This window comes from Chelon labrosus (assembly GCF_963514085.1).
Source record: "Chelon labrosus genome assembly, chromosome: 4".
Lineage (NCBI taxonomy): Eukaryota > Metazoa > Chordata > Actinopteri > Mugiliformes > Mugilidae > Chelon > Chelon labrosus.
The window spans coordinates 5,481,477-5,497,286 of record NC_140340.1 but is presented as its reverse complement, the minus strand read 5'-3'; the positions used below and the strand labels follow the sequence as shown (position 1 = coordinate 5,497,286).

The 15,810-nt window shown below is 42.9% G+C and overlaps 1 protein-coding gene across 1 annotated transcript in view; it reads right to left on the bottom strand.

Annotated features, from left to right (window-relative positions):
• Positions 1-15,810, bottom strand: part of LOC311486878 (copine-9-like) — a gene marked incomplete at its 3' end in the record, with an annotated part of 96,872 nt that overhangs the window by 50,201 nt on the left and 30,861 nt on the right. Inside the window, 2 exon segments of the mRNA XM_084542895.1 lie at positions 8,365-8,441; positions 9,388-9,427. Of these exon segments, the coding sequence (XP_084399021.1) occupies positions 8,365-8,441; positions 9,388-9,427 (117 nt within the window).

Below are 15,810 nucleotides of genomic sequence, written 5' to 3'. Positions count from 1 at the left end.
AATGTGATGAGATTCAGAGAGAAGGAATGATAATAGATGGGGAGTTCACGACCACGTTTTTCAATCTGAAGTGTAATATTACCAGGGCTAAGAGGCTCTCATAACGTGGAACATAACTGCAGGAAGTTTAAGAGGCAGTGATGCTGCTCAGCACATATATGAGGCCGAGGCCAAAGCTGTTTACTACATTCAGGGGCTGAAAAGAACCACGAGGACACATTGATTTAGCTGGTCAGTGTCTTTAACTGTGTGAGGAAAGTAACTGAAACACGGCTGAGATCATCCAGCTTCTGTTTGAGCGAGACGTTACGGGGGTGGTGATGGGGGTGGGCTACGTTGCCGTCTTCCTCCTCTTCCATTGATTTACCTCGGACCCTCCAGCTCATGCATCTCAATAAAGCACCTTGACGGCTTGTTCATCCTGTAAATTGATGTTTGGCGAGGATTTAATTTATTCTGGCGAATGTGACTCCATCCTCTGCGCTGGATGAGATTTAATTATGTATGCGTGAAATAAATAGGTAGGCAGAAGGGGAAGCAATTCATGGAGACACAGTGACCTGGTGGACGGGCGTGAAGCTATTATAATGAATGTAAGAGGAGGAAGAGGAGGGAGGGAGTGTTTTATACCCTTCTTCATGGGAAGTCAAAGCATCTGCTCAGTGTCAGCGTCGCCCTGAATGTTCAACAAACGCACTACCACTCATCGTTGAGGGGTCGCTGGGGGGCAGGAGCCTGCTCCAGTTGTTACTGTGTGAGAGGCATTGTACACCAATCAGGCATAACATTATGACGGGGAGGGGCCTCTGTGGATCATCCCACAGATACTGGATCAGTTTGGGATCTAGTGAATTTGGAGGCCAGGTCAACACCTTGTGCTGTTCTTCATGTTTTCTTTAGTTGTTCCTAAACTGTTTTTGTGTGTGTGTGTCAGGCTGCATCCTACTGGGGATGACTGCTGCCATCAAGGAGTGTCATTGCTATGGGGTGGGGGTGCCTGGTCTGGTCTAGGTGGGTGCTACATGTCTAAGTAACATCCCAATGAATGAATGCCAGGTCCAAAAGTTTCCCAGCAGAACATTGAACTGTCACAAGATGGTCGATGTTATTTACTTCTCCTGTCAGTGGTTTTAATGTTGTGGGTGATCGGTGTATCTGACCTTATTTTATTCCCAAAGGGCGGAAAAGTAAAATGTAATTTAACATAACATCTCCTACTTAAACTGTATTTGACTAAAAGTAAAATTTTGTCTTTGCTAGAGACTGGAGAGAATTCTTTGGTTTTAAATATCTCTCGCCATCATTAAAGCTTCTGAATCTGAATCTTTGGATTGGAGACTGGTTTCACATATGTGTTTCCACTCTGAATTAATTCACCAGCAGTCTTCTCATAGCTCCAACAATCACAGTCCAACTCCATATTGAATTATTTTAAATCAGTTCACACACTCTACAGAGCTCTGCTTTTAGTCTCTGAGGAAACGGTGTCAGACTGAAAAGCCTCTGCCTGTGGTGGAGCGGTCAGAAATGTGGATTTTCTCCAGGTCTGTTAAGGTTCACTGGCGCCCTTAAACCATTTCCCACGTACTTTGCCTCCAGGAGTCCCCAAGGACTTAATTCGAAGCTCATTTCACTTTCCCTGTGATGTCCCTTCATCACAAAGAACAGCTCCAGCTGAGGGCTTAGCAGAAGCCACATCCTAACTAGCCAGCGTCTCCCACACAGGAACTCAAGTCTCCTTTCCTTGGCAACCTCCTCCCTGAACACCTCAAAATAAATACGACTCAGACAGGCGACAGTCAGATCAAAACACAAACTTCCTCCTCGGTTGAAACTCATCCTACGTATCAAAGGCGAAACGACAGGCTTTGATGTCACTTTCAGATTGGAATCCGAAGCGTTCAGAGACTGGAGTCGCCCGGTTCTCGTCAGATGAACAGAGCTGATGTTTGAACACCGGGTGGGCACAAAGTGACAAACCACTGCAAAGTTTCTATTAACAGCCAGGAGTGATATGGGCTGATCAAAGAGTAGAGCGTGTGCCAGTTTGCTGGATCAGTGGCGTGCAGGATAGGAGAAACATCAAGCATCCATCTACATACAGCTTTTTAATATTTAATCAGATGGACCGCCAATAAAAGAGATTTAAATTTGAGATGGGACAAACGCTTGTTAAGCACAAAAGTTAATAGTGTGCCAGCTGACATATGCATTGCTCGTTAGTAATTATTCTGCTCCTGATTACGGCACACATTCTCTGTGGCATTGTTTCATTAAGCTTCTCCAATGTCACCAGATTTACTTCCATCCAGTGTTGCATTCATTTTTCACCAAGATCTTGTATTGATGATGGGAGAGTCTGACCACTGCACAAAGCCTTCTCCAGCACATCCCAAAGATTCTCAATGGGGTTAAGGTCTGGACTCTGTGGTGGCCAATCCATGTGTGAAAATGATGTCTCATGCTCCCTGAACCACTCTTTCACAATCTGAGCCCCATGAATCCTGACATTGTCATCTTGGAATATGATCCATTGATGGAATAACCTGGTCATTCAGTATATTCAGGTAGTCAGCTGACCTCATTCTTTGGACACATAATGTTGCTGAACCTAGACCTGAGCAACTGCAGCAACCCCAGATCATAGCACTGCCCCCACAGGCTTGTACAGTAGACACTAGACATGATGGGTGCATCACTTCATCTGCCTCTCTTCTTACCCTGATGGTTCTCCACTATCCTTCCAGTTTTTAATAATGCGTTGGACAGTTCTGAACCCAGTTTTAGTAGTTTCTTCAATCTCCTTAGATGTTTTCTCTGCTTGATGCATGCCAATGATTTGACCCTTCTCAAACAGACTAACATCTTTTCCACGACCACAGGATGTGTCTTTAGACATGGTTGTTTAAGAAATGAGAAGCTACTCATTGCATCAGTTGGGGTTAAATAACTTGTTGCCAGCTGAAAGATAATCACCCATGCAGTAATTATCCAATAGGAGGCTGGTACCTATTTGCTGAGTTAAATCCAGGTGGCGACTTTTTTTTTTTTTTGACCAGGCAGTGTGTATATAGTCATAAATAGCCTTTATCTGTGACACTTTTCCTTATGGACCCAGTAGTGGTCGTTGCCGTGGATACCATTCAATCTTTCTAGGTCATCGTCCTCTGAATCTTTAAGTCAGATGGTGGTGGTAATGATAACAATGACATTAAACTTGTTTCAGGACATTCCCATATCTTCTGTGATCTAAAAATACCAAGTGAGCCACCAACACCTTCAGTCGGCTCTCACGATCAACTTGTTGGTAGTGGAATGAAAAGGGCTGCGTAAAGAATTATTATGAATATATAACTGGGTTTGAGCAGCCCCAACATGGTAATAACTATAAGGTGTCCTAGTCAACAGTACCTACATGAGAGCAGAGTGATTCGAGGAGTGAACCAATGTGTTCAGACCTTGGATTAAGATCAGATCTGGGCTATGTGTGTGTGCATCATGACTTTGTCTCCACACGTTATTATTTATTGATCTCCACTCTGACGTTAGTTAGACCTGCACTAAACTGAGATTATACCTCCAACCCATCAACATGACCACATCCATAATTAACACAGAATCACACTCATATTAAATACTTTCATTTGTAAAGTCTTACTTAGATTTATTTATCATTTAGTTAGTTAACATCTACAGGGACAGATTATTTTAAAAGGCCCTCATTACTAATGAACAGACGTCACTTACACTGCTTTTTCCTTTTCAGGTGATCATTTATTATAGCGGTTGTATGTTTTTTTCTGAATGAATGACTCAGGAGCATTCCCTGTTGAGTATAGGAAGTCTTTCATGTGACACAGGACTCATTGTTTTCACACTACCAAAGGAATGAGGACACATGTGACCCAGACCACCTCCAAATGTTGTCAGAATGGCGGTTTTCACGTGATCGGATCGCCGTGATCGGATCTTAATGCAAGGTCTGAACAGGTCCACTGATAAGGTGCAAGTTTGATCCAATTCACATCTTGTTCAAAGGCTCTGCTGCCTGCTGACGCCTCCGGGTCAAATATCATGTAGCACCTTCAAAGAGGTACAGCTCAGCTCTAGACAAGTTCAAACGACAAAAAAAAAGTCCAGGGTAAAACTTTTAAAAAGACCATTCCAGCAGAGATTGTTCGTTTTCCGTCTCTCACCGTCTGTCACAGGATAACTTTTTCTTCCTGCCGTCACCTGACCACTTAAACCTGTCTGTAGCTGCCAGTGGCTCCTAATAGGACTGTGACTGGTCCAAACCAACGCTTTGCCACGAGTGACGCATAGCAAGATGGATTGCCCCCATGGCAAGGTAAGGTAATTTAAAAAGAATTACCTGCCTAATTTAGACTGGCTTTGGTTGTTTCACATGGGAAATTTCGTTCTTTATTTATTTTTTTATTTTTTTGGTGCTGTTTTGTTTGGTCTGAGCTTTCTCACTGGTTTTATGTGGGTGAGACTCAGAAAAAAAGATGAATGGTGTCTCAGGTTGCTGGGGCTACCGATCAAGTCACACACTCGTCAGCTACCGGAGCTCTGTAAAGCATGATTCCATGCCACACACTTCAACAAACATATCCTAAAGGTGTGTTCACTGCCGTGCATTGAAAATGTCTTCTTTGTACAGCGGTGTCAACCTAATTCAGACACAATATGCTCTGTTTGTGTTTGGATATGCTAAATATCTTCTTTAGTGCGCCTCTGGTTCGTCGTTTCCAGTGAGTCATGCGTCAGTCACACAGATTCATGCAGGATTTAACCGTGGAGCGTACTGCCAAAGCACAGGAGGTACAGTTGAGCCAAGGTCAGCAGGTGGTTGATTGCTATTACGGATGCATTTTTTTATTTTTTGTCATCCTGTAAGCGCTCAGTCTGACTTAACAGAAGAGAGCATCGTGACTTGATACTCAAGGTGGGCTTCCCCTCGTAATCCTGTCCTCCACGCTTTAAATGCCACAGGGCTTTCTTCCTCTCCCCACCCAGCATCTGAAAATAGATCCTCGCCGTGGCTCTGATGTCATCTTAAGCACAGGAGAATAGAGCAGCATGAAGGAAATGGCTCACCCAGCTGGATCTGTCAGCTGAAGAGCACAAAGTACGCATCGTGTTCTCGGCTGCCTGGAAAACGCAACGCCACTGAAAGAGGATCAATGTACCCTTATAAATATCTGTGTTTTCAAATGTGTGTGTGTATAGTAAGTATATTTTACTACAGCCAACAGTCAGCTGGCACATACAATATGCTCTTCTGCAGCTGTTTGAAAGGAAATAACGCAGGTGGCTGTAGACTTATTTGTCATTGAAAAGCTAGATGACCATGCAAATATTGGTTCTTTGAAACGTTCACATAAAAAAAGAGACTTTTGTTTTATTACTTCTATTCCTATATTACAAGATCTACATTTGTATATTGCCACCATCTGACTAGCGTCCATCTATCTATATATACATACATATATAGACACACCAATCAGCCACAACATTATGACCACAGACCTGACAGGAGAAGTGAACAACATTGACCATCTTGTGACAATTCAATGGTCTGCTTCAACGCCAGGATTCACGGTTTCATGGCAGAAGTTGGCATCATAATGAGACAACCTGGAGTATTAACTTTAACTATCAGTGTTTTTAATGTTGTGGTTTATTTGGTGTGTACACCAACCAGCCACAACATTAAAACCACTGACAGGAGAAGTAAATAACATTGACCATCTTGTGACAATTCAGTGTTCTGCTGGGAAACTTTTGGACCTGGCATTCATTGGTGTAGATGTTACTTAGACATGTAGCACCCACCTAGACCAGACCAGACACCCCCACCCCATAGCAATGACACTCCTTGATGGCAGCAGCCATCCCCAGCAGGATGCAGCCTGACACAGACGCACACACAAAAACACTTTAGGAACAACTAAACAAAAAAAACATGAAGAACAGCACAAGGTGTTGACCTGGCCTCCAAATTCACTAGATCCCAAACTGATCAAGTATCTGTGGGATGATCCACAGAGGCCCCTCCCCTCAAAGGCCCCCCACTAACAACATTATGTTACCAGACACCACAGGACACCCTCAGAAGGCCCATGTCTACAGACCATGACCTACAGAATATTAGGAAGGCGGTCGTAATGTTATGCCCGATCGGTGTATACGCCTCACTTGTTGAGACCCAGTCAATACTACACACGCTGACTACATCACAGCACTAGAATCCAAGGGAACCCGAGCATCTCTCTCTCATTGAGCAGCTGTCTTAAGGAGGAAATGCCCCCGCAGGCTTTAACAAAGATAAATGACGGTGTGAGACTTCCAGCCCAATTGACTTTGACAAACACAGAAGGGTCTCCCACCGTGAGTACAATTTATAGGTGGCTGATTATTAAGTGTGTGCCTCTGCGCAGGAGTCTTCCTCTCATCGTCGGGGTTGTTTGTTTTCGTTTTAACGGTTCGTTTTCACCAATCATTTATGCAAATTTAAGAAACACACACAAACAGACTTAATTCCACGCTGATCTCCAGTCGCTATGAAGTAAAGTGAAAGCAACAGACAGTATCGCTCATCTTCTTTCTGAAATACTATCTCAAAAAAACAACAACAACAGCATCTTCATCATGCTTCAAACACACACGCACACACATGTCGATGCTCAGACCATCACAGTGAATAATCCAATTATGGGCTGAACATGTGAAAGCTTGTAGTCGTTTCATGTTGTTCAGCACTGTCAGCCTCAGGCAAACCCACTGTTCACTCATCTGCTCTCTCCAAGCTCGTAGAGAAGAAGAGAAACTCCCTCTTCAAGGGACCTGCCAACAGCTGATGGGTCGATCTAATGGAGACGGGTGAGACTCAGAATTTCATCAGATGTTTTATATTTTTACAGTAATACATCTCAACACTACTGCCCAGTGGAAAAAGTATGATTCCCACACTGTCTCCTACACCTCTGGTAGTCTGGTGCCTTTGGACTTCCAGAAGATTGGGTTATGAAGTTGAGGTAGAGCAGCAATCAGTTTCACCAGTGTCCATAATGACTTCAGTCCTCACTCTCCAAATCGGCACTTCAATCTAAATCACCAACAGACTGACAGGTAGCCACAGATAAGACCTCGAGTCTAACAGAGAAATGAAAAGGTGCTGAAGAAAGATTCCGACATTTCTTTATTCGGCTGTGGTCAGTGAGCATCGTTTCATAGGTCGGAAATTAATTCAGTACAGAAAAATGTGACAAGGCGAGTGAAGCTCACGTCTCCAACCACTGCCAACAGCTGCAGATCATTTGCACTGACCCTGCAATGAACCAGTGGGGTATGCGTTTCCTGCTTCCAGATGAAGACATGATGACGGTGCTGCAGATGTGCAGTGACACTGGAAGTGTTTGAGTGTGTGTGTGTGTGTTTGTCTTCCCTTCCACGCCACCGTACGCAACGCAGAAACCAAACTGTCAGCACATGGCAGCTTCTCATGCCTCGCACGAGTACAGTCAGCCTCCCCCACCCCCCACCCCCCGTCTGAAGTGACATAGTGATGGATATTTACTCATGGGCGGGCATTTCCTCGTCCCAGCATGTGGACTCACATTCAGTTTAGAGAGAAACTGTTGAACAGTGCGTGCTGTAGCGAACAGTTCAATATCATATTGAGAACTGTGGCAAACCACATCTGAAGCAGTCTGTCATCATCTACACTGATCAGGCATAACATTATAACCACCTTCCTAATATTGTGTAGGTCTCCAAAACAGTTGTGACCGATCAGAGAATGGACATGGACCTTCTGAGGGTGTCCTGTGGTGTCTGGCAGCAGGATGTTGTTAGTGGGGGGGGGCTTTAAGGGGAGGGGCCTCTGTGGATCATCCCACAGATACTTGATCAGTTTGGGATCTAGTGAATTTGGAGGCCAGGTCAACACCTTGTGCTGTTCTTCATGTTTTCTTTTTTACCTGTCAGTGGTTTTAATGTTGTGGCTGATCAGTGTATACTAACGACACAAATAATTTAATTTTTGTATGTCCAACAAAGATTGTGTATGCCCAAGACCTTGCCCTGAGACTTAAGAGATCCCAGAATTAAAAGAAATGATTCAGTCCGTCATGAATCAGACTTCACCAACATCTGCAGACGAAACCTTTCAAGATACATAAAACATGTTGTTCCTGCAACAAGGCAGGTGAACGTCATGAAGCTTTAGTCTGTTAAGTGGTGAGCACTGCACCGAACCCAGTTTGTGAATGATAGAGGAGTACAGTTTTTGTGCAGGGTAGTAATCTCAACATAAATATAAACTAATATCCCGTCTCACTGCATGTGTGCTGTACTCACGAAAGTGTTCTTTCCAGCCTGCTGCCAGTCGAACCGATGATTTCACCCAGTGTACAGAACATCTGACCCAGGAAGTCCTTCACAGAGGAGAGAAAATCTGATCAGTGACACAGAACAGTTCACATGCAGCTTCGTGTCAGCATGAGGCGATTTCATGAGCGCAGTGTCAAGCTCTTGAAAAACTTTATTTTATTGGATTTTATTTACCTGCTACATCTTCACATTCATTTAACTTCTCGATGTATGTGCTCCGTCATGGAGGAATGGATGTTTAAAAAATAAATGGATGCTCCTTATGCACATTTTCACTGTGGAAATACCCTCAGTTCAGATTTGTGTGGCCCACTGAGGAAAGTGTGACCTTCCTCAAAGTAACACATGAAAGAAAGATTATGCAGTACATTAATTATGGTCTGTGGTTTATGTTGTGAATGGGCTTGTGATTGCGTTTGCAGGAGGACTCAACAGAGTATGTATGCATTTGATTTTAAGCTCTACTCTGACGGGGACTCGCAGTTTTGTCGGATCAAGTATACGACGACAAACGGCTCTTGTCTTGTTTTAAATCGACAGGTGGCGAATAAAGCACACGTTCTCCCTCTGAATGTCCAGATCTCTGTCCTTTACATGCTGAACGGTGTGACTTCCTTCACTTTTACGCAAATCACCTATGGAGTCAGGATAGAAAACCATCCAAGTGTGTCTATAACACAGTTTTAAGACCAAAGAGGGGACACAGTGTGATACTGGCTTACCTTCTGCTCGTTCAGGTGCGGAGGCAATAAGGAAAGGCAGACACACATTAGAGGAGAAGCTGGAAAAACGCAATTAAAAACACGATACACTGTCATTGGCTTTGTCGCTCAGTACATGTATATGTCTAAGCTGATGTAAAATGTGGAGTATTATTTACAGTTTTAGTTATTTGAGCCATTTATAGCCGTAACTTATTTAATTAAGCTCATGCAGACTCTTAAAGTCGAGGACGTTCACATTCAAATCTCAGTGCAGGAATTTGCTTACATGTTTGGAAAGGTTGGAGCTCCTCGTGTCCACATTGTACCTGCAATTTAACAAAAAAAATATATATATATTAATTGAAGAATCACAAAAGCTAAAGAAAAAAGCAAAACGTTCTCATCCCACTTTGCACAAAGGAATGCAATGATAAAAATCACATGTGGGGCAACTGAATAGTTTCTTGCGGTTATTAAGGGTTGCTATGGTTAAATGAGTCAAGATGTTAAATAAATGTATGGATCTGGAGCAGTGCACTTTGAGACCAAGGTGCAGATTGACATATCTTTCTCGCTGGCACATGTTCTACTTCTTTTGTTTCCGTAGCGCTGCTCTTCTCCCCCGACGACTGTACTCCTGTTACAGCACCAAAGGGCTTCTTTGAGCAGGATTCTGTTCATGTTCGACAAAGAGAAACCCACTCCTGTGTCGAATAACATTACACAGACGTCATGTCTCTCATCTCTCAGCTTCTCATCTCTCTCTGGATCTCTTCCGCTTTGCTCTGCTCATTTACCGTCGGTGTCTTTCTGAAGCCGACACGGTGGACGGAGGACGACGCTGAGCTCAACGCAAACAGCCACGATGTTTAACCTCTGCTTCTGCACATAAATGATTTATGCACTGACTCAGGAAAAGTACAACACTGAGTACTGTATGGACACAGTTATCTCAGTACTATTCCACACCGATCAGCCACAACATTATGACCACTGACAGGAGAAGTGAATAACATTGACCATCTTGTGACAGTTCAGTGTTCTGCTGGGAAACGTTTGGACCTGACATTCATTCATGTGGATGTTACTTAGACATGTAGCACCCACCTAGACCAGATGCAGCCTGACACAGGCACACACACACAAACGCTTTAGGAACAACTAAAAAAAAAAAAAAAAAAAACATGAAGAACAGCACAAGGTGTTGACCTGGCCTCCAAATTCACTAGATCCTAAACTGATCAAGTATCTGTGGGATGATCCACAGAGGCCAATCCCCTTAAAGCCGCCCCCCCCATCTAACAACATTCTTTTGCCAGACACCACAGGACACCCTCAGAAGGCCCATGTCCATTCTCTGATGAGTCACAACTGTTTTGGAGACACAAGGGAGACCTACACAATATTAGGAAGCTGTCATCGGCCAAGAGGTGGGGTACACCCTGGACAGGTCTCCAGTCTATCTCAGACAACCATTCACACTCACAACCTACGGCCAATTTAGAATCACCAATGAACCTAACCAGCATGTCTTTGGACGGTGGGAGGAAGCTGGAGAACCTGGAGAGAACCCACGCAGACACAGGGAGAACATGCAAACTCCACACAGAAAGGGATTCAAACCCGGAACCTTCTTGCTGTGAGGCATCAGTGCTAACCACCACGCCACTGTGCTGCCTCAATGCTGAAATGAAAACACTCCAATACACCAAAGTTGTACTTAAAGCGATGTACTCGTTGCGGGTTAATAAATATATAGACATATATATTTCCTAGTTTCTAAGTGCATCTATAAATGCACTGATGATAATGATTGGGTCAGGAGCGACATGTAAGCTCAGTAGTTAAATATATGTTGCGATTACTTCAAATAGCCGTGATAAAATGATGACCCGAGAAATCGCAGTGAACATCAGAGGCTAAATTGGGTTGTGGCTCCATGAATCCTCATTTAAAACACAGCACTGCTCCGTTACAGATGAGAAACCTCTGGGCACAAGTTCAATTACTGAAACACATTTAAGAGCTTTTGTGTGTGTGTGTGCACAGCTCTAAGGTGCCACCCATTTTGAAGAGCCCTTTAGACACATGTTAAACGCTTCGTTGTGAAGACTCATTAATTATTACATTAATTATATTTTAAATGTTTCAAGACAAAAATCTAATTAAACAATTTATGTTGCTTTATGTGTTTTGGTTTTTGTTCCTCTCTGAGGGTTTGTGTGTTTGCCTTCCTGTGTACAGTGATGGGAGAGACATTTATTATAGATGGATATATTATTCATTTAAAGGAGCAATTAAATATGGAGGTGAAGGAAGGTTATTGGGTGACATTTTTATATTTTTAGCCAGCATTCTGCATTAGGCCTATCTTGGAAGCTGGAAATTAAACATTATAAAAACCCAACTGAACGCAGTTGTAACCTACATTAAGAAAAGGTCTGTGCAGAAATAAAACGTTTTTTGATAATAAAGGATTGCAGCACTTGTACTCTCACTGTGACAGTTTATCTTTTATTGTAGCTCATATTTGTCTCACTGAATCCGTTAGGTGAATATTTAATTAGCTCCTTTTTCCTTTAATGTTGCATCTAAAGTTGTTTTTGTCTAGTTCAGACTCTCGATCATTACAGTCTGCTAGAATAGCACCATCGCTAAATATAGCAGCGATCTAGTGTCCTCCTACTGTAAGCTCTTATGACATACCGCTCGGTGACATTTGCTCGTCCACACGACTTAGCTGGGGGGCGGGGGGGGGGGTTGAGGGTTCTGTGCCACATTGCATTTCGGGGATGTGAGCACATGCAAGTTAGGTAAACGCAGAGTGTGACTTTTAAACATATGCATTTCTCTGTAGGCACCGGCACAGACGTACATTAGCAGAGATGACCATGGCAGCAAAAACACATATCTAGGGTAGATATCATAGCATGGGTAACAGCTAAAGCAGACTGACCCTAGTCCGTGAAAGAAAAAGCTTAAAAAGGAACACTTAACAGTCACAATAGCACCTCCAGCTTTCCTTTAGCATTTGGTCAGCCACTTTCCACTCTTCCGTTCAGTAAGAGGCAGTAAAACTATCTATAGCTCGGTTAGAAAACCGACCTCATCAAGGCTTTAGAAGGATTTTATGACTTCACTGACCGCGACACATGTAACATTATTTTTCTATTTTTCTTTCTTTATTAATACACAGATGGCCCACTTCACACCTGTGCTCACATTTTAAATTCACTGTGGTCCTTTCTAAATGTCACTCAGGTCTAAAGGTCACTCTGACATGTTGCTCGGTCAAAATTACTATGCACGCTGGAAAAGGAAAAAGCTGACGATACTTTCAGTGCTTTCAGACTGTGAGTGGTTTGTAACAAAGGATGTGATTCCCAAGTTGAGGCAAAAAGAAAAAGAGTGAAGGCGACTGACGCAAACTAGTATTGGCCTGAACCGTCATTATTATTATGTCACATCCTGTTTCTATAGCGCCAAATAACTAAAATGAAACTAGAGTATGCATAAGCATTATATTAACTACCTAAAACGACAGAAACCAAATAAATAAATAAACTGACATGTATTTTAGTGTTTTAGTTTGTTCCAAGTACCATCCACTAACATGGAGGGGGTGGAGCTTATGACCTATACTGCAGACAGCCACCAGGGGGAGCTCTACTTGCTTTGGCTTCACTTTTGAGGAGCAGTTCAGTCGTACATCTTTATTTACAGTCTATTCTCTGTAGTTGTCATCTCAGCTCACAGCGTGATCAGCCAACTACATTACACTGAGAGAAACACGAGGAAACTTTCTTCATGAGACTGATGTTTGCAGCCACTTCCCCAAGTTTACAAAAAGTAAACTTTTACAAGATATTAGTTTCGAAAATTACCATATTAATCATGTCTTGCTGCTTCTAGCCATTTATTCCAATTTAAGCTACAAACTTCTCAGTTAACCTGCATAATTAGATCAACAGCAGCACAAAGAGGAACAGAACCGCTACGGAGTTTGTTCATTTAATCAGGCAGACAAACAGAGAATCATGAGGGCAAAGACAAAACACTCGGTCGGGATCAGAAGGCTGAGATAGTTTACCGGGAGGCAGACGGAGGCAGATAAGTCGGTGCCAGGCAGTCAGGCAGATGAGTGAGTGTAGAACTGAAGAATACATGCCGGCCTGATTAGAGGATGAGGAGCAGCTGTGTGTGCACAGGTGAGCTGAGTTGACTGATGAGGTGGGCGTGGCTGGCAGGCTGAGTGAAGCAGTGAAGGCAGGGTCAATGGAAAAGTACTGAGAGGGAGATGAGTGACTAGTTGAAAAGCAGTGCCCAGAGGTGTACAGAAGAAGAGTTGCACTTTGACGCTACACCTTTCTTTCATCCCCCCTAAAGTCAAAGTGTGGATTTGCTGCAAGAATAAAGTCTCCTTGTAGACATTTTGTCTAAATAACAGCCTCATAAACATCAATCAGTAAGCACTCATGTTGTCGGACCTACTTTAAAACTATGAAAACTATGAATCTACCAGATGTGAGGCATAGACTGTATATAAAGATGAATGGCGGAACTGCTCCTCTAAAGTGAAGCCAAATCAAGTAGAGCTCCCCCTGGTGGCTGGCCGCGGTATAGGTCATAAGCTCCACCCCCCCCATGTTAGTGGATGGGACTTGGGCCAAACTAAAACACTAAAATACACGACATATAAATTTTTCGCAAGTACAGTTTCTGTCATTTTAGGTAGTTAATATTAATTAAACGAAAACTTGGGTGAGTCTGGAGGAAGTCGGGGCGGGTCATCGATAACGGGGCTCCACTCTCGGACCGTACTGATCAGACTCTGGCTCCAAACTAGCAAGATGTTCACCACCTGTATCCCCGGGATAAAAGCTTCAGTTTGGCCAATGCAAGGAAGTGGGAACGAGTCGTCCATATTTATATACAGTCTATGATGTGATGCAACAGGACTGAACCACAAAAAATGCTAAATACGACATCACACACATTCTACAAAAAAAAAAAAACTCCCATACCCAACTGGTTTACAGTTTTAATCACTTGCTTAATTAAATTAAACGCATATGACTTACTTACTATATCTACACTGAGATTTACAACAATGCATAAATATGTATTTAACTACTAAATCCATATTTCTGACCACTTTCCTTTCACATTGTATTTACAAGTCACTTTCCCTCACGTGTTTTGCCTGTGTCGTCCCGGTTCAGTCCATCCACCTCCAATTCCATACGGACATAATACATCACTTTGCTTCACATCTGTCTGTTCTGATTCGTTGGGGTAAAAATAACCTCCACGGAGAGGTGGGAGTTTAATAATTGATTCCCTCTACTGGGATGCTCACTTTTATTGGAATCCCTTCTCATATCATGGAGACAACCGCCGTCTCCCGGGACTCGGTCCGATCCATATCTGGGCCATGCTGGAAACAGACTCAACCCGTTTATTTGTATTTCTAAGACATGGTGGGAATGTGAGATGGCGTCTAACAATTAATATAGCTAATGTCACTCAAAGGTCATGAGATGTTACGTGTTTCAGAAATGTCCAAAATAACATGCGGTGATTATGAATCTACATATGAATGACTGAGCTAAATAATATATTCACTGACATTTATTCATTTTGGTCACCAGAGGTTCAGCTTCAGCCCTGTTATTACTGAATGAGTCTGGGGACACACATCGCTCGATTTATATTGTAATATCTAAATGTTTGTACTTACTATTATACACCGATCAGGCATAACATTATGACCACCTTCCTAATATTGTGTAGGTCTCCCTTGTGCCTCCAAAACAGTTGTGACTCATCAGAGAATGGACATGGGCCTTCTGAGGGTGTCCTGTGGTGTCTGGCTACAAGATCTCAGGATCTAGTGAATTTGGAGGCCAGGTCAACACCTTGTGCTGTTCTTCATGATTTTTTTTTAAGTTGTTCCTAAAGTGTTTTTGTGTGTGTGTCTGTGTCAGGCTGCATCCTGCTGGGGATGGCTGCTGCTATCAAGGAGTGTCATTGCTATGGGGTGGGGGTGCCTGGTCTGGTCTGGTCTAGGTGGGTGCTACGTGTCTAAGTAACATTCACACCAATGAATGTCAGGTCCAGAAGTTTCCCAGCAGAACACTGAATTGTCACAAGATGGTCAATGTTATTTACTTCTCCTGTCAGTGGTCATAATGTTGTGGCTCATCTGTGTATTTCCTGCCTAAATACTAGTACTAGTTGTTTCTGTGCAAAGATGTCTTCACGTATAAAGTTTCTGTCAAACACAAGAGGTAAGGAAATGACACTTTGAAAGCTGTAGCCTAATTCAGGGCATTTTGGAAGCGCCGGGTCTGACTCCAAAGAGGGATAGTTTTCAACATTTTTGGAGCAGATGCAGGCAAAGGGCAGCCGGCATCATGAAAGACTCTTCCCTGTTTACCCCCCTCCTTCCAACAGAGTCTTGAAAAGCTGTTAGAGACTCACAAACAAGGTGCTATAACTCTACGTGCAATATTCTCATGTGCAACGCCTCTATATTATGTGCAATATCTGTTCAGTTTCACATATATTTTATTCATTAATACAACTGCACTGCTGTTTTTTTTATCCTTGCTTGAGGTTGTTTAGTTTATTTAGTTTACTGATCTTTTGTGTTTTGCTGTGACTGAACCACATGTTTTGCATTGGCAATAAAAGCCTTGAAACCTTG